Genomic DNA, 23,102 nt, shown 5'->3' with positions numbered 1-23,102 from the left:
TCTTTCCTCAAATTTGGAGACCAGAACTGCACACAGTACTCCAGGTGTGGTCTCACCAGGCCCTGTACAACTGCAGAAGAACCTATTTGCTTCTATACTCAATCCCTCTTGTTATGAAGGCCAGCATGCTATTAGCCTTCTTCACTACCTGCTGTACCTGCATGCTTACCTTCGTTGGTGTACAAGAACACCCAGATCTCTTTGTACTGCCCCTTTAGCTAAATTGATTCCATTTAGATAGTAATCTGCCTTCCTGTTATTGCCACCAAAGTGGATGACCATACATTTATCCACATAAAACTGCATCGGCCATGCATCTGACCACTCACCTAACCTGTCCAGGTCACCGTGTAATCTCCTAAACATCCTCCTCACATTTCACCGTGCCACCCAGCTTTGTATCATCAGCAAATTTGCTACTGTTATTACTAATACCATCTTCTATATCATTAACATAAATTGTAAAAAGCTGCTGTCCCAGCATTGATCCCTGCGGTACCCCACTGGTCACTGCCTGCCATTCCGAAATGGAGCCGCTTATCACTACTCTTTGTTTCCTGTCAGCCAACCAACTTTCAATCCAAGTTAGTACTTTGTCCCCAATGCCATGCGCCCTAATTTTGCTCACTAACCTCCTATGTGGGACTTTAATCAAAAGCTTTCTGAAAGTCCAGGTACACTACATTTACTGGATCTCCCTTGTCCATCTTCAGAGTTACATCCTCAAAAAATTCTAGAAGATTAGTCAAGCATGATTTCCCCTTCATAAATCCACGCTGACTCTGATCTACCCTGTTACTACTAGCCAGATATGTCGTAATTTCATCCTTTATAATAGACTCCAGCATCTTTCCCACCAGATCAGTCTAACTGGTCTATAATTTCCTGCTTTCTCTCTCCCACCTTTCTTAAAAAGTGGTACATTAGCCACCCTCCAATCTGAAGGAACTGATCCCGAATCTATCGAACTCTGGAAAATAATCACCAACGCATCCACGATTTCTCGAGCCACCTCCTTCAGTACCCTGGGACTAGCATCAAATCCTATTGTCTTCACTATCAGTTTGTTGCACAGAATCCTGGGTCAGCTACAGGTGCTACAAAGTTCTGATGTACTGGAGGTCCACCACGAGATTTCAATGGCAGAATAAAATCACAAACTATAAGGTCCTTTCAAATGCTGGGTTCAACAGTATGGTAGAAAGAGTAGTGAAACAATCACAGCAAAACTCAATAGCAAACAATGTGGTTGGATATTTTGTATTTATTTCTTTTATTTATTTCTGGGGTTAGGTATCACAAATTTGACAGGAAACTTATGGCAGATTTCCAGTTATTGATGTGAAATTTGATTGCTCCATTATGATTAAAGGCTGATAACAGTTAAGCAGTTAATATGCAGTACCAAGTGAACTTTTCATCAACTCACCCAACCTACCAAAGATTGGGGGATAAACTAGATTCAATTACCTTCAGTTGATCAATTAAGATCTGTAAATAGGCATCTGCTTCAGCAAGTTTTTTGTCAAAATCTTGAACACTTGGAACAAATCCTGCTTCGACGCCCTGTAAAGATAAAATAGTTGAAGTATAAGACTTGTGTAACAGCTACCAGGAAATATTCAAATAAATGGTCTGAGATATCAATTCCCCAACAATGAGCACATCAACCTCATATACACAAGATGTTCAAGCAGATAAAGGAAAATACAACTGCTCAAGCAAAATACTGTGGATTCTAGAATCTAAAATTCAGAAAGTGCTGCAAAAACTCAGTAGGTTTGGAAGCGTCTGTGGAGTGAAAACAATAGTATTAAATGGGACAATAAAGAAACAGCAGGATCTGAATGCAACGTAAAGGAAAAGAGAAGCGACTGGGGCAGAAAGCCTATAGGCAAAGAAACACAAGAAAAAAAATCTGGCAGAAGTTTTTATCTAAAACCACTGAGCTCAAGTGAGTTTAGAAAGCTGTAAGATGCCCAGTTGAAATTTGAGGCACTATTCCTAGAAAATATGAAATATGAGCAGTAGTAGGGCTGTCAGGGTACTAAGATTACATGGCCATTTGGTAAGACCATGGTGGCTATGAGCAATATTTCAATTCCAGTCTCTGCCTACTCCCTATACTCTTTGATTAGCCTTAAAAGTAATCAATCAATCTCCATATTTAAGACTATTCTCTGGAGACAAAGGTCCACAGCATTGAGGCCCTCTGAGAGAAAAAAAAATTCTCATCTGTCTTAGAAGAGGGACAGAAACATCCTTTCAGCAACCAACACTGAAGAGTCCCCTCAGGATCTTCTGGTTCTCAAGAAGTTCATCTCTCACAGTTCTAAAATCCAAGGACACCAGCCTTGGATAAGATAACCTTTATCTTAAGATAAGATAACCCTTCCTTTCCCCGCTATCAGTTGTGAACCTTCTCTGAATCACTTTTAATTCTGTTTTATCCTTTTTGTTAAAGGAAACCAAGACTGTACACAGTACTCAAGACAAGTTCTCACCAATGCCTTTACAACTGTATCAAAACTATCATACAGTACTTCTATATTCCATTACCCTTGAAATAAGTGATAACATTCCACTTACCTTCCTCATCATTTGTTGTACTTGCAAACTAACCTCTTGTCATTCACACATTAGGACACCCAGGTCCCCTGTTACAGCAGAGCTTCGTAATCTAAACAATACGTTTCTTTACTATTCTTTCTGACAACCTGGATAAGTTCAAATTATCCCAACAGCCCTAAATTATACTCCAACTGCCAATCTTTTGCCCAGTCACATTTTTTTTGCAAGCTCAAATCGGCTTTAATGGAACACTGTAGAAAACCAAAGGCAGATAGGTTGCTTTTCGAAGTGTGGTTTCATTCTTTTCATCAGGTTTAAGAGTGTTTTAATAAAATTGAGTGGTTTGCTAGGCCCCTTCAGAATGCCACATTGCCGTTGGTCTGGAGTCAGATAAAGGACAGACTAGGGATAGGAATCAAAGAGAAATTCAATTAAATCCAACTCAAACTTGGTATTAATAAAAGAAGAGATTTTGTGGAGAAACCGAAAACTTTGCAAAAAAAAATGCATATCAATAACTACTCTTTGCAATGACAAGGTTTAAATTGCAACATAACCTCATCAACAGCATTCAATAAATTACAGTCAATGTCAACAGACTGCCAATACAAACAAAACAGCATTCAAATTACTGGTTCAGCTTTCCAGTCTTGTAGACAATTGTCAAGATTAAAGCAACTGTCATTGAAAACATTTTCAAAATTAACTGATAATTACATTTGATTACCAGCATTTTAGGCTATATCATCGATTCATTGAAGTTTGATTATGAACAGTCCCAAAAATAAACCAAGCTTTAGAATATTGTGATTATAATAACTTTTGTCTTTTTAAATTGGTAATCAGTGACGCACATGGAGATAAATTTTTAAAAAAGACAAGACAAGCTATTACCATGCAGCACACAAAATGTGGATAAATACCTGAGGAGCAGGTGAGCAAGACTGGGGTGAATGGGACTGACGTCAGTCAGTGGCGACAGTGGGAATGGAGCTGAATCCAGTGGCAGAGCTCCAGAGATGACATCACAACTCAAAAGTGAGGCTTGGCTGCTCAGGAACCAGGTCTGGAGAGTGAGTTAGTAGTGTTTGGAGGAGAGACTGCAAAAGTGAGAAAGCTGATTTTGGTGAGTAGTGGAGAGGTTGTATAATTGGTTCCTAGATTCTTGTCTGTAGTTGATAGGCAGAATAACTTGGCCTCATGGAATGTTCCTCCTGCAATACATGGGAAATCAGGAACATCTCCAGTGTCCTACATATCATGTAAAGTGTGTTCACCAGCAGCTCCTGATTTGCCATATAGAGCACCTAAAGCTGCGGATGGACTCCTTCTGGAGCATTCATGAGGCTTACAACATCATGAATGGCATGGTTAGCAAGTTGGTCACACTACCAGTAAGGGTCACTCAGACAGAGAAGAATTGGGTGACCACCAAGAAGATGAGTAAGCAAGGGCAAGCAGTGCAGAAGTCCACTGTGGCTATTGCCCCATCAAATAGGCTTACCATTTTGGATAATGTTGAGGGCAATGGCTTCTCAGGGAAAAGCAACAGGGGTAGCCAAATCAGTAGTACCATAAATGGCACTGCTGTACATCAGGGAATGTTGAAATATTGGCGTGTGGTAGTGATAGGGGTCACTGTATGCAGAGGCACAGATAGGTATTTCTGTGGTCACAAGCAAAGCTCCAGGATACCTCCCTGGTGCAAGGGCTAAGGGCGTCTCTGAGCATGAACAAGATATTCTGTTGGGGGAGGGAGAGCAACCAAAAGTCACAATCCATGTCAATACTAACAACATAGACAGAAAGAAAAATCAGGTCCTGCAAAGGGAATTTACGAAGTTAGAATAATAGAATCCCTACAGTGCAGATAGAGGCCATTTGGCCCACAGAGTCTGCACCAACCCTCCAAAGAGCATTCCATCTAGACCCACCAGCCCTATCCCCATAACCCTGGAGTTAGCGTGACCATACCACCAAACCTGCACATCTTCGGACTGTGGACAGAAATTGGAGCACCCAGAGGAAACCCCCACAGACACAGGGAGAATGTGCAAATTCCGCACTCACCTAAGGTTAGAACTGAATGCAAGTCCCTGGTGTAGTGAAGCACTAATAAGGTAGAAAAATCGAAAAGTAGGATCTCTCAGGTTATATAGTCTTGGGATTACTCCCTGTGCCATGGGCTGAGGCCAGAAATAGTGAGATAACATAGTTGAATGCATAGCTGAACAGCTGGCGTAAGAGGGAGGGATTCAAGAGTCTGGATCAGTAGGATCTCTTTCAAGGCAGGGGAGTCCTGTACAAGAAGGATAAGTTGCACTTAAAATGGAGGGGCACTAATATCCATGCAGAGAGGTTAGCCATACAATTCAGGAAGATTTAAACTGGAGCAGTAGGCTAGCATGAACAGAGAGTTTAATCAACTAAGTCTAGTAGGAAAAATAGACGGGGCCAGTTTAGATACATCCAGGAGAGATTCTTGAATCAAGATGTAGATAGTCTAATTAGGGATGGGGGGTCACAGTAGCCTCGCATTGTGCAATGAGCCGGGCTAGGTGATCAAAGTTTCAGCCTGGCAGCAGTTTGGGAACATGATCGTAATTCCATAAGTTTTAACACAGTTATGGAAATGGATAAGACTCATCATTGGGTGAAAAGTGTTAAATTGGGGCAAGGCTGATTCACAACAGGAACTGGAAAAATTGGATGAGGGCAACTGTTTGAAGGTAAATCCATATCTGACGTGGGAGCCTTTTAAAAGCCAGTTGACCAGAGTTCAGGAACAGCATATTTCTGAGGTTGAAAAGATAAGGATGGCAAGATTTGAGAACTCTGAATGACAAGAGATACTGAAAGTTTAGTCAAAAATATAAAGGAAACATATGTAAGATTGAGGTAACAAAATCAAATAACGCACATGAACAGTATAAAGGAAGCAGGAAAGAACTTAAAAAAGAAATTAGGAGTACTAATAGAGGCCATGAAATGTCCTCAACAAATAGGATTAAGGAGAATTGCAAGGCACGTCATGCTGATATTAGGAGCAAAAGGGCAACTAGTGAAAGGGTCGGTCCACTCAAGGACAAAGGAGAGAATTTATGCAGAGCCAGAGGACATAGGTGAGGTCCTTAATAAGTACTTTGCATTGGTATTCACCAAGGAGAAAGACAATGGATGATGGTAAGTTGAGCATGGAGTTTTTGTTGGTATTCTAAAGCATGCCAATATTTAAAAGGTGGTGTTGATGTTGGATGTCTTGGAGGAGATTGTGGAGGCCTTGACAGAGAACTTTATATCATCTTTAGCCACAGGCGAGGTCCTAGGAAACTAGAGAACTGCCAATGTTATTTCTTTGCTCAACACGGATAACTCAGGAAATTATAGACTGATGAGCCTCACATCAGGTTAATTTTTGGAAAAGATCTTTAGGGACAGGATTTACCTGCATTTGGAGAAGAATGGACTCATTAGGAATAATGGCTTTATGCAGTGGAGGTCTTGTCTCACAAACTTCATTGAGTTTTTTGAGGAAATGACAAAGCTGTTTGATGAGGATACGGAATAGATGTTATCTAAATAGACTTCACTAAAAGACTCAACAAGACACCGCATGGTAGGCTTGTCCAGAAGATCAAATTGCATGCAATGCATGGTTAATTGGCAAGTTGGAAACAAACTGGCTTGGCCACAGAAGTCAGAGGGTAGTTGTGGAGGGGTGTTCTTTTGACTGGAGGTCTGTGATCAGTGGTGTTCTGCAAGGTTCAGTGGTGGGACCATTGTTGTTTCTAATGTATATAAGTGATTTGGAAGAGAATGTCGATGATCTGCTTAGTACATTTGCAGATGACAAGAAAATTGGTGGAGTTGTGGATAGTGAGGAAGAATATCAAAGGATGCAAGTTTTTGATAGATAGTGTTAACCTAGTCCTGAACAGACGAGGATACAATGACAAGGAGTTTAATTAATATCTTGGCTTCGGTCATACATTATTACGAAAAGATCTAAAATGATATGGTAAGTGTATCTGAAAATCAAAAATATCCTTCATTTGAAAAACAGTTGGTCCCAAGGCATTCCCAATCTGTAGTGTAGGTATTTTACACAACCTCACAATATCCCCTAAATACCCGAAAACCAATGGAGTATATATGAAGTAATAATGTTGCATCAATACAGGGAATCCTGGGAACCAAACTTCACGCAGGATTCAACACAGCAGGATGATAATGATCAGGTAACCTGTTAAAGTGGTGTCAGTTGAGGAATAAATTTAAGAATGGACATAACTTTAAATGACATCCTGATATTAAATCAATGAAGCCATCTACTGTTTAGATCACACACTGACAATATGAGCAGCAGGAAGTAATCTAGGCTCTGTGTAAAAGTAGGAGAAAGGGCTTATGCCCGAAACGTCGAATCTCCTTTCCTTGGATGCTGCCTGACCTGCTGCGCTTTTCCAGCAACACATTTTCAGCTCTGTGTAAAAGTACAAATTTTAAAAGCACCGAGGCTGATCAGTCAATCATTGCTGTATTGGCTTAGTGAAAGAACAAAGGGATTTCATTTATCTTCCTAAATGACTTAAAAATTTTATTTTGAAATGTTTATCTACCCGCTTTTAAAATCTTTACACCAGTCATAAATATTCCAACAACTGGTCACATTAAAACCATCTGAATACATCCCATCGTGCTTTATGATTTTAACTTTATATTATCTATTTATGAAATCACTCAACAGCAGAACCATATTTTCTAAAATTTCTTCATGAAATCTTTTTATTATGTTGAGCACTTTTTCTAATATATCTTTTCCAACATTCTTTTAATATTCCAAGTCTCTCTAATCTTAGAGAAAAATTCACATTAGTTACCTGATAGTGTAATGAATGATTAGGTTCAATGGGTAAAACCAATTATCTTTGGCTCCCATGTGCTCAAATTGAGTAGTTGTGCAGAGCAGAGAGCTACTGATCCACAGTGATCAAGAAGAACCTAGTTTTGATGACTGCCTTAGTAGAAGTTTCATTGCTGGCAAGGTAGATGCAGTAATACCCTTGGGTAGGTGATGATGTCGTCTCATTTCCCTGTCAGTCGAAGCAATACTCTTTGAGACACAGTACGGCTCTATCTTCTTCATCTTTATTCTGAGCCCTGAAGACTCAGCGATCACTCATGTACAGAAAGACATGAGTTCTCTGTCTTCTCTTGAACAGCAGATTCATAAGAAATTATGCAGTCACATAGAGAGGACAGCATCCAAATAAAGCAACATCGATACTGATTGTAACAGTCACCCAATCAGTGAGCATCAACAGTAAAGATTAAGCCATCTGGCATTACACAATGGATGTATTTTAGCGTATCAAACCAATACCCTGCCTCCAGCACTTCATGGTTCACTGGCTGAATGAAGAGGAGTGGATTTCCTAACGTTGTCTCAAATGTGAAAAAGTTTCACCAAATTATCAATATTCCTGATTTTGTCAGGTTTCTGTACTTAACAAGAAAGTAACTGTTCATGACAAAAAAAGTTTTTACTCAATAGCAATTAAGAAACAAATTGTTAATTTGCAACTCTCTATAGCATAAAGGCTTTGCCTTCTGTCATCATACATATGTGCACTATGCACTGCTGACATTTGTGCACACATGCATAGGAGAACCAGCACATGCTTTAAATCTGATTCAGCTTTAAGCTTGGTTTGGTTAATGAGGAACAAGCACTTTGAAGGGGGAGCTGGCAGGTGTAAAAGGGGAAGGAGAGGAGGCAGTTATGAAGGGTGATAAGAGGGGCAGCAGATTGGGGTAGGGGGTGTGGAAGAGGTGAAAAGGATGACATTTTTGGGAATTGGGGGAGATGGGACAGCTATGAAGGAGCAGTGCTCCCTGTCACCCCCACCGCCCTCCACATCACCACCCCCATCCTCAACTTTCCTGTCCGCCCTGACTTCCCCTACTTCTTTTTTGCACATGCACAACTCCATTGCATGTTACATCAATGGAATTCTATGGTATGTTGTAACATTCCTGGAATTGTTACATGTGCAGCTGCAAGCAGATACGTGGTATCAGCATTTTAAAAAGTCCCCTTTCACAAACAACTGAACATACAAAGACAGACAATACATAGTAAAGGATGGAAAAGGAAAACAAATTTCAGGGAAACACTATTCGATAGCATTAGATTGGATCACAGGAGTTGATTTCTTTAGATTTCTTACAATTCCTTTTATTTTTGCTGCTGACCAGTGTCACAAAGCTAGTCCTTTTTTTGCTAAAAGCTGTTATTTGACTCAAGGACACTCTGTCCTTGATATTTTTCAGAGGAGTAATAAACCAGGCCAGGCTCCAACCAGACTGACTTGGTACAGAGATGAAAAGGATTTTGAGAGGCCTTTTGTTTATATGTAAACAGATGAGACTTCAGGCCAAAGTGGTCATGTTTTAGAAAGGGGATTGGTCAGCTCTCTTAGCTGAGCAGTTCAGTTTAGTCCAGAACAGGTTGTGAATTCAACAGTGAGCTGTGTAGAAACTCTCTCTTCTGTCCATCTAACTTCAACCTGTAAGCATCTGGCCTTTTTTTGTACTGTGTTTTAAAGAGGGTCTTGCTTATTGAGACTGTTGTGTATATTTGGAACAGCATACTTAAGTCTAGTTTGGATAGACTGAGTTCTGTGGGGGATCTTTATTATGTTATTTGTGTTTTATTGTGTAATTTTGTAAGTAGATTTTTTTTTGTGTGTTTTAAACCTGGTAGTCGACCTCGCTAACTTAATCCGGGTAATTTTCACTGTACACTTACCAAAACAAATTGGAAAGTTTTATGGTCTGGGATACCTTCTTCAGAATGCTTTGAGTGGTCTGGCCTACTCCATAACACAAGGTTGAACACAGACAAATGCTCTCTTTCTTTCACAAGAAGAGCTTTCTTCCTTTCACTGTCTTTGACTGTATTTTATTCCTCCTTCAAGTCAGGGTTGGAGGATTTGAACTCTAGGGAGAGACTGAATAGGCTGGGGCTGTTTTCCCTGGAGCATTGGAGGCTGAGGGGTGACCTCATAGAGGTGTATAAAATCATGAGGGGCATGGATAGGATAAATATAGAAAGCCTTTCCCCGAGGTGGGGGAATCCAGAACTAGAGGGCAAAAGTTTAGGGTGAGAAGGGAAAGATTTAAAAGAGGACTAAGGGGCCACTTTTTCACAGATTAGGTTAGGATATCTGGTCGGCATGGATGAGTTGGACCAAAAAGGATCTGTTTCTGAGCTGTACATCTCTGGGACTCTACGACTTGTAAATATATGGCTTACTTGTAAAATAGATTGCTGGCTGCGAGTGTAAATATACTCGGCATTTGGAAGCCTGTGGTGATGCTGTGTAACGTGCGCAGAAGGAGATCACGTGATGCTCTGTTTCGCGGGCAAAAGAAGGTCACGTGGGGTCGGACATCCGGGAACTCGAGGCGAAGAATGGAGTCAGATCAACAGCCATCAGAAGACAATCCTACCTCAGTGATTGCATGACGTTTTTATTGTATAAAAGACTGGGTCAGGGGCAGAAATACATCTTACTTTTTTGAACTGACACATTTTGTAGTTTGTCAGGGACAGAAAGGATTAGACCCAGAGCTCTGTGTACTTTATCCACTTACTGCTAAAATAAACTAAGAATGTGAGATTGAATATCTTCTCCTATTGCTTCATTTAAAGAACACGCAGGACTTGGCTCACACATAGAAAAAAGTAAGTTGGTAGATTGAGCCAAAGTCCAACAATTTGGTGACCCCAACGTGATGAAGATGGAGAAGTGACGGAAAAGAGAGAAAAATAGAAACAACCGACAACTGATGTCTGATGACAACAACAAGCGGCGCCGCATAAAAAAGTGAGCAGACACCTGTTTATACCGAAGTTCTGCAATTGGAGATACCAAATTGATTGTTGTCATTATACTGCAAGTGTCCTAGTAATAGTACGTGGATAAAGTATTGATATAATATGTACGGGTTTAAAGTCCCATGGGGTTAGAGTCCTCATAAAAGCACCAAGGTACGTAAGTGTGAGGAGGTTTAAAGTCCATTAAGCAGGATCTCATAAAAGCAACGCTCACAAATTTTGGTTTCTGATTGATGTGTTGAAAGTTTAAAATTATATTGGGGAATGTACAGAGGGTGGCAGAAAAGCCAGTGGTGTCACGGAGTCAAAGACGGTGGTGTCTCAGCGAGAGAGAGTTGGCAGTGGAAACCTAACGGTGACAACGAAACTGCTGATAATTCTCACTGAAAGGGTCAGTTGTTCGGGTGTACTCCATACAAACTGACTGGCCACTGGATTTGTCTCTGATTGGGTTGGTTCCTCGGTTATATTATATCCAAACAAACTGACTACTGGATGGGAGGATTAAAAACAAAAATAAATAAAATAGAAGAGGAATTTGATAAAGAATGTGAAGAATACGGAGGATGTTCTTCCGACTTAATGTTGCCCGTAAAACAGCAGTGGGGTAAAGCCAGAAGTCAGTTAGTCAGTGGGCTTGCAAAGAACAAACAAAAAACAATGATGGAGAAATATGACAAGATTTGGGAAGAATTACAAAAACAGGGCAAAGTCCCTAAAGATGAGACAAGGAAGAAATTGTCACCGTTTTTAGGAAAAGCAGAAGAGCAAGCTAAATTAGAAGTAGAAGAGCATATGAAGGGAAAGAAAGGGTCAATATTGGTTAGAAGAAAGTGGACAAAAGAAGGCGAAGAGAAAGAAGAGAGGAGAATTCATCTGCACAACATGACATTAGCCTGTGTAGTGGTTGAAACATTACAAAAGAGAATAGGTGGTACCTCTAAAACAGAAAAGGCAGGACCATCCGTGCCATTGTATCCTAAATTGTCTGAGGCACAATCACCCCCATATCCTGCAACACAAATGCCACATATGTATGTTCAAGAAGGGTTGTTAGATGTGCAAGAAGTAGAAACAAGAGAGTACAACGTAGTAAAAGAAAGACTGACGGAAGCAGTAGAAGAAAGCATCAGAAAAGTAGAAAAACTAACATTAGAAGTTGAACAAAGGGTTAAGAATGCAGAGGAAGCAAGCAGGATGATAATCACGCACAGCAGAAACAAAGAACAGCCAGGACAGGGGAGATATTCAGCAGTGCAAGAGCCAGATGCTCACTCGACACCGTATAGTGCTGAGAATGAAAAGGGGGGGGAAGATTACATAGTTCAGGTCAGTTACCAGATGACAGATTCTCAGACAGGAGAAGGAGAGATTTAAGGGAAGAAAGAAATAGGGAAAACTGGGATAAGGAGGAGTCAAGGAATAGCACAGATAGTGAAGACGACGAGTCCCGACCAGAGGACTGTCCAAACACATACCCCGTCACTTTAAAAGGTTCGCTTACCATGCGCATCGAACATGGCCCATCAGGGGTACAGCCCCCGTTTGAAAACAGTTATGATCGGATACATTGCGGCAGCCCATAAAATATCAGCACCACCAAATGCCTTTAGTTTATAGAGGCTCTTATATGAGGGATGTTTATCAGCCCTTCACATATACTGACATGAATTGCATCTTGGATAAAATGCCCCCACCCATGGAGGGATGTGGACCCTGGATGACTAAATTTTGCCAATACACACTAGGCCACAAGTTAGCTATGGGCGACTGGAGATCATTATTGGGCAAACAATTGAGTATGTGGGAGATACAAGCAGATTGAAGCATCTGCAGGGACCACCTTACTACCTGACTCAGACCCATTTGTGCAGCATGCCACCTGTGTGGGAAGGGCGATGAAGGATAGATTCCCGATTCCACCGGGAGCGATGCATTCGCTCACCTTCACAATGAAGGAGGGCGAGGATATGCCTGCCTTCTTGGCTAGATGTAAAGGCACGTGGACAGATACTGCGGGGAGCCATCCAGGGTCGGGTCAGCTACAGACCACGTTATTTAGGAATCCCGTTATGGCAGGGATGCCTAAGGAAGTAAAAGAGGCAATGGAGAGTAATCCTGATATCCCAGGTTGTTCTACAGAACAGTGGGAAAAACACTTGACACATCACATGAAGCGTTACAGGACAAAACAGGATGAAGATAAACTGAGCAACGAGTCAGCTTAAGTGCAGTTGCTGAAGTTACAGCTCGATGAGGCTAGAAGGAAGGCTACTGAAACAAAGAAGGCCTCCCAAAAGACGACTCACCAATGGCAGAAGGGCAATGGGCAGATATGTACTGGACTCCTTGAACCCGAAAACAAGCAGAACTACGGCATACAGTCTTTATACAACCAATGGCGACCCTGGTTCAGATGCTGCATCCCTATGCTCCTCCTGCAGATCCCCTTCATGTTACCCTATATTATGATAGAGATGATAATGAAATCTATCAGCATGTATTCTATCAACACCTAGAAGGGACTCAATGGGATATTTCCTCCAGTTGCATTCTGCTAGGGACAGAAGATGTAGCGGGTGTTGTGGAACAAACTGCAGAACAGTTGGAATGGTATGAGATGTCTGAAGAAGCTATACCGCATGTCACATTGGCAGTGCATGCTGAATATCAGGCCAAGGATTTGGGACCTATGTCCAAACGCTTGATGGCGCTAACTGATTGGGTTTGGGCTCAGTTACCTGGCTTACAATATTCACCATCGGTTGAAGCTTATAGAATTATGTACAGGACAACTGACAAGGTGCTGCTGGAACATAGGCAGATTGAAAGGTTTCATGGCAGGGAAAAGACAGGCCATCTACAGGCTGCGACGATGCTTGATACTCCACCGGATACCTTGTGGTCAGCAGGTTTGACGGACGTTGGTCACTGCAAACACATCACACCAATCACATTCGATTTAGTAGACCACACTTCGATTTGGCAGAGACAGTACCCACACAAACCAGAGGCTGAAGCCGGCATTGCCGACACGATTGAAGGATTGGTAGCAGCAGGGGTGCTAGAACCCTCCCAGTCAGCCTGGAACACTCCTATCTTACCTGTAGAGAAGCAGAATACAGGCAAATATAGGATGGCACATGATCTTAGATGGATCAATAGTGTTGTTTCTACTCCAACAGTTCCAGTCCCAAACCCCTACACTGTGATGTCTGTACTGACCCCTGACCATAAGTGGTTCTCGTGCACTGATCTGGCCAACGTGTTCTTCTGTTTGCCCCTAGCTGATCATTTGAGGGACATTTTTCGTTCACCTACAAAGGCCAACAACTTCGTTATACAAGGGTCCCTCAAGGGTTCATTTCGTCGCCTGGGGTGTTTAATCAGGTATTGAAACAGCAGCTGAAGGATCCGACGCTCCCAAAGGGGGTGGTATTGATCCAGTATGTGGATGACATTCTTTTGGTGGCACCCGACCATGTTTCTTGCTTGGCAGCCACAAAGTCATTGCTGCTTCTCCTGTATAACGTCCGTTTCAAAGTTTCACGGGCTAAATTGCAATGCTGCAGACGAACGGTGTCTTTTTTGGATAGAGTTACTTCCGCTAAGGGAACAGGTGTGTCTCTGTCCCATAGATCCGCCATTCTGCATCATACCAAACCAGTCACTGTAAAAGACATGCTCTCATTTCTTGGGTTGGCAGGATACAGTAGACAATTCGTTGCATCATATGGGGAGCTCACTTTCCCTCTAAGGGCCATGGTAAATGAGCAAGGCATGAGAAATTTGTCGGCCCATTTACAGTGGACCATGGAGACAGACGAAAGTTTCATATCTCTTAAACAGGCCCTAACGCGGGCTGCTGATTTAGTGGTCCCGGATTACAAAGAGCCATTTTTCCTCGATATTTCTGAAAATGTACACACAATAAATGGTGTTCTTTTTCAGAAAAAAGGGAGAGGCAGGCAAGTGCTGATGTATGTAAGTGTTACCCTTGACCCAATAGAGGACAGACACCCGCCATGTACAAGACATGCAGCAGGGGTAGCAAAAATTCTCCAAAAGATAGCACATATAGTCATGGGACATTCACTAACAGTACTGACGACACATAGTATGGTGGCCTATGTGAACACAACAGCCTTTACAATGACGTCACTGCGACAAACCAGGTTAGAGAAAATCCTGAATGCACCACATATAATTTTTACACACGAAGGAATTAACATGGCTGATAACATGGGAGAAGGAGATCCACATATGTGTGAGGAAAGGGCATAGAGAGACGCCAAAGTTAGGGCAGATTTACAGGCAATTCCATTAGTAGACCCAGAAGAAGTGCCGTTCACAGATGGTTGCTGTTACAGACATCCAACTGAAGGACTTAAAGCAGCCTATGCAGTGGTGCGACAGACAAGTGAGGGATTTGAGGAAGTGTTGACAGGAAAAGTGTGTGCACAAACAAAGTTAAGCTGGGTGGATGCCCTACCCTTAGCTTTAATGTCCGTTAGAAGCTCAGTAAACTTTATCACAGGGTTCACCCCGTACGAGCTAACAACAGGGCAGCAGTTCCCGGGACCAGGAGCTGGAATACATATATTGGAGGAGGAGCCTCTCCAAGGTACAAACCTTATTATGACCAACTAACAGCTTTGGTGTCAGCTTTCTCCAAACAGGTTGGATCGGAAAAGGGGGACCTACAGAGCCAGGTGGCATCTACTATAGACTGGGTCCTGCTGAAGGTGATCAAACGGAGTGGTCGGAGCCATGGTGGACAGGACCTTACAAGGTGGTGGAGAGGACATCTCATGCGGTCAGACTACAGGGGAAAGGAGAAAGCTGGTACCATTGGAGCCAGTGTGCAGCTACGGAACCGCCAACGAGAACTCTAGAACAAATAAGAACAGAAAAAGAGTAGAAGGGTCTTAAACTTTTAACTTTTGAGTAAAGGATATCATGTCTATCTTTGTAACTAGCCCACATTACCCCAGGCTGTTGGGGTTGGGAGTTTTGGCTATTATTTTGTGTATAAGTGTTATGCCACTGTTAATAGGGGTATCAACCACGAGAGACAAACACACAGGCGAGGGAGAAAGTTCCAGGAACAAAAGATCAACAGGACAAGAGGCGGGGAGCCAGGTACACATCAGACGTGATAAAAAGCGTGGTACAATATACCAGTTTGACTTATGCAAGGTAATTGACTGTGGCCAAGATACAGGGAGCTGGAGGGGGTATGATGTATATCTTTGCATCTATGCCATTTACTATGACCCATGCCTGTCGTGGGATCATGTATTAACGTGGACTGGGATACGATGGACACCCAAGAAGTCGTCACCCTTCGATAATAGATGGAAAGTTCGAGACCATGTGAGCCTGACTAAGGGGCAACTCGATCATTCCTCAGAGCTAAAAAATCCACTCTTGTTAACCCTGACAAGATTCGACATTAACCCTGGTCCCAAAGAGGTACAGAGTTACTGTGGAATTGATGACAGAAGCTTTTATTTTGTAATAGGTGTAAATCAATCTGGAGTGGATACCATGGGACTAGTGAAGGTAACCTTAGTGGACCCTCCTACGAACCGGCCACAAACCGAAAACACAACAAGCATGGTGGTAGAACCAAGTTCAGGAGTTGTGATAGTAGACTATAACAACCTCACGAGAAGAGACATTATTAAATTAGCCACTGGGTATGGGGATAAGAACGTATGGCTGGACTGGATGACAGCGACCGCAATCTCAATGAATATGAGTAAATGCGTCCCGTGTTCCTCGGCCAGGCCAACCCTATTTACCACCCCAGCCCCATTGTTCCCTAATGTAGACCCAGCAGGATTTCACTGCATGATGGCCCTCACCATGCAGGCGGACCCTCCAAATTGTACCACCTTAAGTGCTATTTTCCCACCTGTAAAGAATTCCACGTTACCTCCAGTGTTTACCCCAAGGGCCAACAATTACACTTGTTTCACTCGAAGATCTAATACAATCTTGGGAGACATGCCCGCTGACTGGTGTAACCGGCTGGCAGAATGCTAGCACAATGGTTTGGGCCAGAGCTGACCTTTTTTGGTACTGTGGAGACAGAACACTACAGATTAGTCTACCTCCAGATTGGTCTGGAACCTGTGCAATGGTCAGGCTAGGGGTACCCTTAACACTCTGAGGAGAATGACAACAGGGAATAGATCCACATGTACGAACACGCAGGGATTTGTTTGATGTCACATCTGGCTCAACCACTTACATAGATGCAATAGGTATTCCTCGTGGCGTACCTGATGAATCTAAGTTGATAGACCAGGTAGCAGCAGGATTTGAGAATCTCCCAATTATCAGTGCTCTATTCCCAGTCACGCCGAATAAAAATGTCGACCGAATTAATTATGTACATTACAATGTACTCAGGCTAGCCTATAGAACTAGAGACGCGGTGGCAGGACTCTCTGAACAACTGGCAGCGACCTCATTGATGACAGTACAAAATAGAATGGCCTTAGATATGTTGTTAGCAGAAAAGGGGGGAGTGTGCTCGATGTTCGGAGATCAATGTTGTACGTTCATCCCCAACAATACAGCACCTGATGGCTCGGTAACCAGAGCCTTGGAAGGACTAAGAACCTTGTCTGAAGAAATGCATGAACACTCAGGTATTGACAACCCTCTAGGAGGCATTTTCGACTCATGGTTTGGGAAATGGAAAGGATTAATTGTGTCTGTGTTTATGTCCCTCGTTGGTATGATCATTGTGTTAGTGTTGTGTGGATGTTGTTGTATCCCCTGTATTACATCTTTGTTGAACAGAGTAATCATTACAGCAATTGAAGGGAAGGCTCCCCCGCCCTACCAGATGTCACAGATGGAGACGGAAACCATGGCTCTGGCAAGAAGGGAAGACTATGCATCGGAGATAGAACGTGATGTATAAAACTGGTTTGTTGGTCACATTTTCATGAAACGAAAAGGCGGACTTGTAAATATATGGCTTACGTGTAAAATAGATTGCTGGCTGCGAGTGTAAATATACTCGGCATTCGGAAGCCTGTGGTGATGCTGTGTAACGCGCGCAGAAGGAGATCACGTGATGCTCTGTTTCACGGGCAAAAGAAGGTCACGTGGGGTCGGACATCTGGGAATGCGAGGAGGCGGAGAATGGAGTCAGATCACAGCCAATCAGAAGACAATCCTACCTCAGTGATTGCATGACGTTTTTTAACTGTATAAAAGACTGGGTCAGGGGCAGAAATATGTCCTACTTTTTTGAACTGACACATTTTGTAGTTTGTCAGGGACAGAAAGGTTTAGACCCAGAGCTCTGTGTACTTTTTCTACTTACTGCTAAAACAAACTAAGAGTGTGAGATTGAATATCTTCTCCTATTGCTTCATTAAAAGAACACGCAGGACTTGGCTCACACATAGAAGAAAGTAAGTTGGTAGATTGAGCCAAAGTCCAACAGACTCTTAATAGGGGATTTGCAGACAAAGATGCGAGGAAGACATCTAGTTAGACTGGAGATTTTCATGTACTCTACACAAAAGACAAGTGCAGGGAGGGAGGTTTTTTTTTGACACTTTCACTTTGTAGGCGATAGGTCACCTGGTTAGAAGCCAATCAAAATGTTGCTGTCAACCAGCTGTCCTTCAGTCAGAACCCGTCGGCACCATGGTGCTTGCTTCTGCTCTCACCATTCCAGGAAAAGATTGTATATAACTCATAATGTGCTCCAGTAAAAGTGATTTTTCACGCTCTAACACTTTCTTTTTATACAGTTTTCTTGGTTTCAAGCAATATGTTCCTTTTTTTCAAAAGTCCCAAAAAAGACAAAAGAAATAATAAGATGTGATCTTCACAAATGGAAAGCTATTTTCCCCAGCTTGGGGCATAGAACAGGAGATCTTCAGTTTCTTGAGAGAAGGCCTGTTAGAAGAGGCATTTAATCAAAAGGAATAAGTTTAACATCAACAGAACTAGAACCAATGTCTCTGTGGATGTTTTCACTCATGTGGTTGGGAGCATTAAAACAATAAAGCATGAAAAGGTTGCATAATGCATGTCAGGTCAACTTTTCCATTGAGAACCAGGTCAAATAAAGTAAGGACAGTGGGAAATCGAAGAGGAAAATTAAGACTGGCAAAGGGCGAATATGGTCATCGAATGGCACATACTGTAATTAATTGGCATGAGGAAGGGTTGTTCCTTGGGACAAAGCAGGGGAAAAGAGAGTGTGTTTAGAGATCTAGATAATGGCTAGAATATTTAATAAATACTGGTACAAGATATTGTTTAAGATAAACAGTAGGTTAAAACGTTGTAACTCTATCATTTCTGTTTCATAGGACAAACAGGAAGACAGCTAATGATCCACATCCACGAACATCAACTAGCCACGAAACGACACGACCAGCTATTCTTAGTAGCCACACACGCAGATGACAAGCAACATGAATTTGACTGGGACAACACTATTATTATAGGGCAAGCCAAACAGAGAACAGCCAGGGAATTCCTAGAGGCATGGCACTCATCCAGATTCAATCAACAAACACATCGACCTGGACCCAATATACCGGCCACTGCAGCAGACAGCTGGAACTGACAACCAGAAGCGGCAGAGACACACCACTATAAATGCCGGAGGAAACATCATAGAAGCGCTTCACAGGAGGCTCCCAAGCACTGAGGAGGTCACCTAGACAGGGGACAAAACGTTTGCAACACAAATTCCCAGCTCGGCAAACAGAACCACAACGGAGTTAATTTATGCACAGAAAATTGGTGGGCAGAATGTTCTGGAAAGGTTGTCTATGCTTAGACTGAATAAATTGCTGAATTCAAATGGCTTGTATCGAGTCTTTGCCCTGATTCTTTCTTCATACTGTGTAGATCATCGAGGATCTTACATGGCACCGACTTCCAGAAACAGAATCCAATGTGGTGGCCACCAACCAGCGTGTGTGGATGTACAGCCTTTGGAGAACACTGTTTGGCAACCAGGGATGCAAGCAAAGTGCAAGGGGAGGTAAGAGAAGCACTTGACATCATCTTCCAAACTTACTTAGATATATCCCTAGCCACACCAGGCTAGTCTGTTTAACCTCAGTATTGGCTAAGATTTTAAGAATTAACAGGCAAGGAAAAAACTAGCAGACACTTGGAAAGTTTCTGTAAAGGAGAGCCAGTCCACATTTTTAAAAGACAGGCAAGTCTGAAGGAATTTCTATGAAGTAAGTTGATAAGGGAAATACAATAAATTTCAAATAAAACTTATGACAAAATAACACCTACGAGGCCAGTTAACACAATTAAGATTCATGTAAGAAAAGGGTTAGTGTCAACTTAGGTTAAGGACAGAAAAATGAGGCATGGTAAATAATATTTTTCAAGTGAGTTTTTCAGGCATGAGCCAGGCCACACGGGAAGCTTATATCTTCCCATCAAAATTTCATAACTTTGCAATAATACCAAACTTTGATGTGTAACAGACAGTGAGGATCACACCAATTGACTAACAGAATACAGATACACTACTAGAATGGGCAGATTGAATTTTATACAGAGAAATGTGAGGTGATGCATATTGGCAGAAGGAAGAGTGACAGATTCATAGAATTATAGATTATATAGGCTAAATGGCGTAGTTATAAACAATGTGCAGGTACAGAGCAAAATAGAGGTTCATGTGCACATATCTTTGAAGACAGTAGCTGCAAAGCACACAAGATCTTGGTCACCGTAAATAATGGTTTGAGAACACAGGCAGGCAATATGCTGAACCTTTATAAAACCCTTGTTTATGCCACTGTTGCTTCTAATTCTGGTTACAATATGCTAGCAAGAATATCAAGGTCCATGAGAGATCACAGAGATTTACCAAAACTGCTTGAGAGAGGAGGGATTTTAATTACATGGTTGAGAAGCTGGGATTGCTCTTGGACAAAAAATAAGTTTGAAGGAAGATTAGTTATGGGTACATTAAATTATAAATTTGCTTAAGTAAGGAAGAGAGAGAAAAACTGTTGTATCCAGCCAACTGTACAAGAACCAGAGGGCAAAGATTTAAAGGTTTGAGGCAAGAACTACAAGGGAGAAGTGACAAAAATGCTTGCTTTGTACAGCAGCTGGTGATGACTTGAAACTTGCTACCTATGAGGTGGTAAAAGAGCAGATGATCAATGCTTTCAAAATAAAGCTGAATGTGCATTTTGAGGGAAATAAACTTCGAACAGCTCAGTTTTAGAGCAGGGGAGTGGCAGTGATTGGATTGACCCACAGAAAACTTGCATGTCGTGGACAGGCTGAATGACTTCCTGGTGTTCTGTAAAGACACTATGATAATGTTTTGAAATGACAACCTGATCTCTGTACATAGAGCTATCAAATTGCATGATGAAAATTATTAATTTTGGGCATCAGCCACTTGTCAAACTGTCCATCAAGAGTTAATCTTGAAATGGTAGCATTATACATTTTAATTATTTCCACTGATTTAAATTCTCTAACAATTCTCATATTGTGCAACGTGCATCACAGTCAGTAAAAAGAAAACTGCCTGTGGCTGTTTGGATGTACTGTTAAAATGGCTGAGGAAACAATTCAGTTAACAAAACTAAAGCAGACACAAACTGTCTGCCTTAACTGTTTTTATCACAATTACATCACACAAAATAGAGTTAGCATTAGCAAATTAGAAAGAACTACAACAACAGGATACTTTCAGGACAATGAACTGAAAGTAATGTGTGTGGAAGTGACATGGAATTCATTTTAAGGTCTAAATGGGATGATAATGGACAAACAAGGAAGTGTCAATCTGATTAGAAATTATTCCTAATAAATTATGTTCACTATGCTCTTGTATGTACTGTCAGTAACATAAAATGATCCAACTTTAAAGCTTTTATTAAAAACGTGGAAAAATCAAAAATCAAATAATGAAGTGATTTGCACCTGGGTTAAAAGACAAGCAAGGGTTGCTGAATAGGTATTTTTTTCAATCTAGAAAATACCTCAATCTTACATGTTTGATCCATTACAATTTCATTCAATGTGTTAGTAGGGTCAGGATCTTGGGCCTGGATAGGATGAATTGCTCATCATTGCCTGGATGACATCTAGTGGAATGGAATGCTCAATTATTCAAGAACTTGCCTGATTTTTACTCCGATGAAATCAAAGGAATGGAACTCTAGTGGGTTCTATACGAAGTGGTAAAGCTGTTTTGCCAGATTTCTGTGCATACAGTGAAGAAACAAAAATATCCTCAACAGTCCGAGTGTACTTATTCCTGGTCACTAACTAATTAACCTTGCTGGAAGTGAACTTGTATGGATTTCATAAGGACAGTATCAAGCTTGTATGGGATGACCCTGCCAACATCACTGTCGGAATGTATAAGTGAGCGATGGTCATTTGGAAAGGATAGTGAAAAACAGGCTATACCTGCAGACCATAACCAAGCACAAGTCACTGCTTTCAGTAGAGTGTAAAATATGTTGGGGAACATAATTAAAACATTTGTTTTAAAATTCAGTGAAAAAATTTAGTTTCTCAAGTAGCACTAGGATATTACATATATAGATAATTTACAGTTTTATCACACAAATACAAATTAAGATCATATAGAGATTACAACCAATAAATTCATTTGCAATGCATTAAATACTTGAAGAGTGAGCTGATATTCTGAGTCTGAAGTTTAGAGTGCAAATGCATAGTTGCATGATGCAACAATTACAGAAACACACTTTTTCCATAACCATGGTGGGAGGAAGGAGAGAGAGAGAGCATTTGCTTTTGATACAAGAATACCAAAAGTAAAATTCTGTGCTACTTCACATCACTAGGGGAAAAAATGACTTGAAATATTCAACCACTTCAGTCTTCACAGAAGCAATGTCACAGTCCTAATGTTTGAAATTTGTAAATAAAATGTCATGTAAAAATCCAAAATAGAGTTATTCAGTCACAAATTGAGCACATTTAAAGCTCCAGAGTTAAAAGCACGCCATTTAAAATGACCACAGGCAAAGAAAGCTAAAACAGAAAGCACCATGGCCTACTTCCTAATTAAAGAGGTTTTGCAACTTACGCTGGCGAATCCTTTCAATGCCATTATTCTCACCTACTTCATTCCAACATTAAAGTTTTCAAGTTCCCATTGTAAAATGTCTTGGTAAAATAAAAAATTGATTTTCCTCCAGCTCAATCAAGACAAAGAACTAAATGCATAAGTAATTTTAAACACCCTGGTTGTAGAAGCCACACGGCACAGTACTTCCTCTATTTGCTAATCTGTGAACTTCAGAAGCTGTACACAGCAGCTTCCCGGATTGGCTAAAGAACACGTATATTATAAGAGCTGGCACGGATTGGTCTAGAATGATCACATATGAGCTCTAGGAGGACATCGCATTCTTTGTTTACATATAGGTACTGTTTTCATTTTAATTTAAAGTTTTCACAAAGACTTCTTCAATGTGAGAACCACGAGATGTGAAACTGCTGGATATAAACAGCAGGAAACAGAATTAAAAACCTTGTAAGAAAGTTTTGCTTAGCATGCACTTCAGTTGTATCTGTAACCACAACTTGACATTTTATCACATACACTTAA

General features: G+C 41.3%; 1 protein-coding gene across 3 annotated transcripts in view; it reads right to left on the bottom strand.

Moving 5' to 3' along the window:
- Window positions 1-23,102, bottom strand: part of osbpl9 (oxysterol binding protein-like 9) — a 227,033-nt gene that overhangs the window by 85,260 nt on the left and 118,671 nt on the right. For 2 of the 3 annotated variants that reach the window (XM_060830452.1, XM_060830453.1), the window contains exon 5: window positions 1,471-1,566. In XM_060830452.1, the coding sequence (XP_060686435.1) occupies window positions 1,471-1,566 (96 nt within the window). Of the gene's footprint in view, window positions 1-1,470; window positions 1,567-22,577; window positions 22,781-23,102 lie in introns of those variants that run through there. The other variant, XM_060830454.1, reaches the window with a different exon arrangement.

The sequence above is a fragment of the Hemiscyllium ocellatum genome, chromosome 9 (assembly GCF_020745735.1).
Source record: "Hemiscyllium ocellatum isolate sHemOce1 chromosome 9, sHemOce1.pat.X.cur, whole genome shotgun sequence".
Classification (NCBI taxonomy): Eukaryota; Metazoa; Chordata; class Chondrichthyes; order Orectolobiformes; family Hemiscylliidae; genus Hemiscyllium; species Hemiscyllium ocellatum.
Note: the sequence above shows the minus strand (reverse complement) of the source record. Positions and strands in the feature narration are given on the sequence as shown.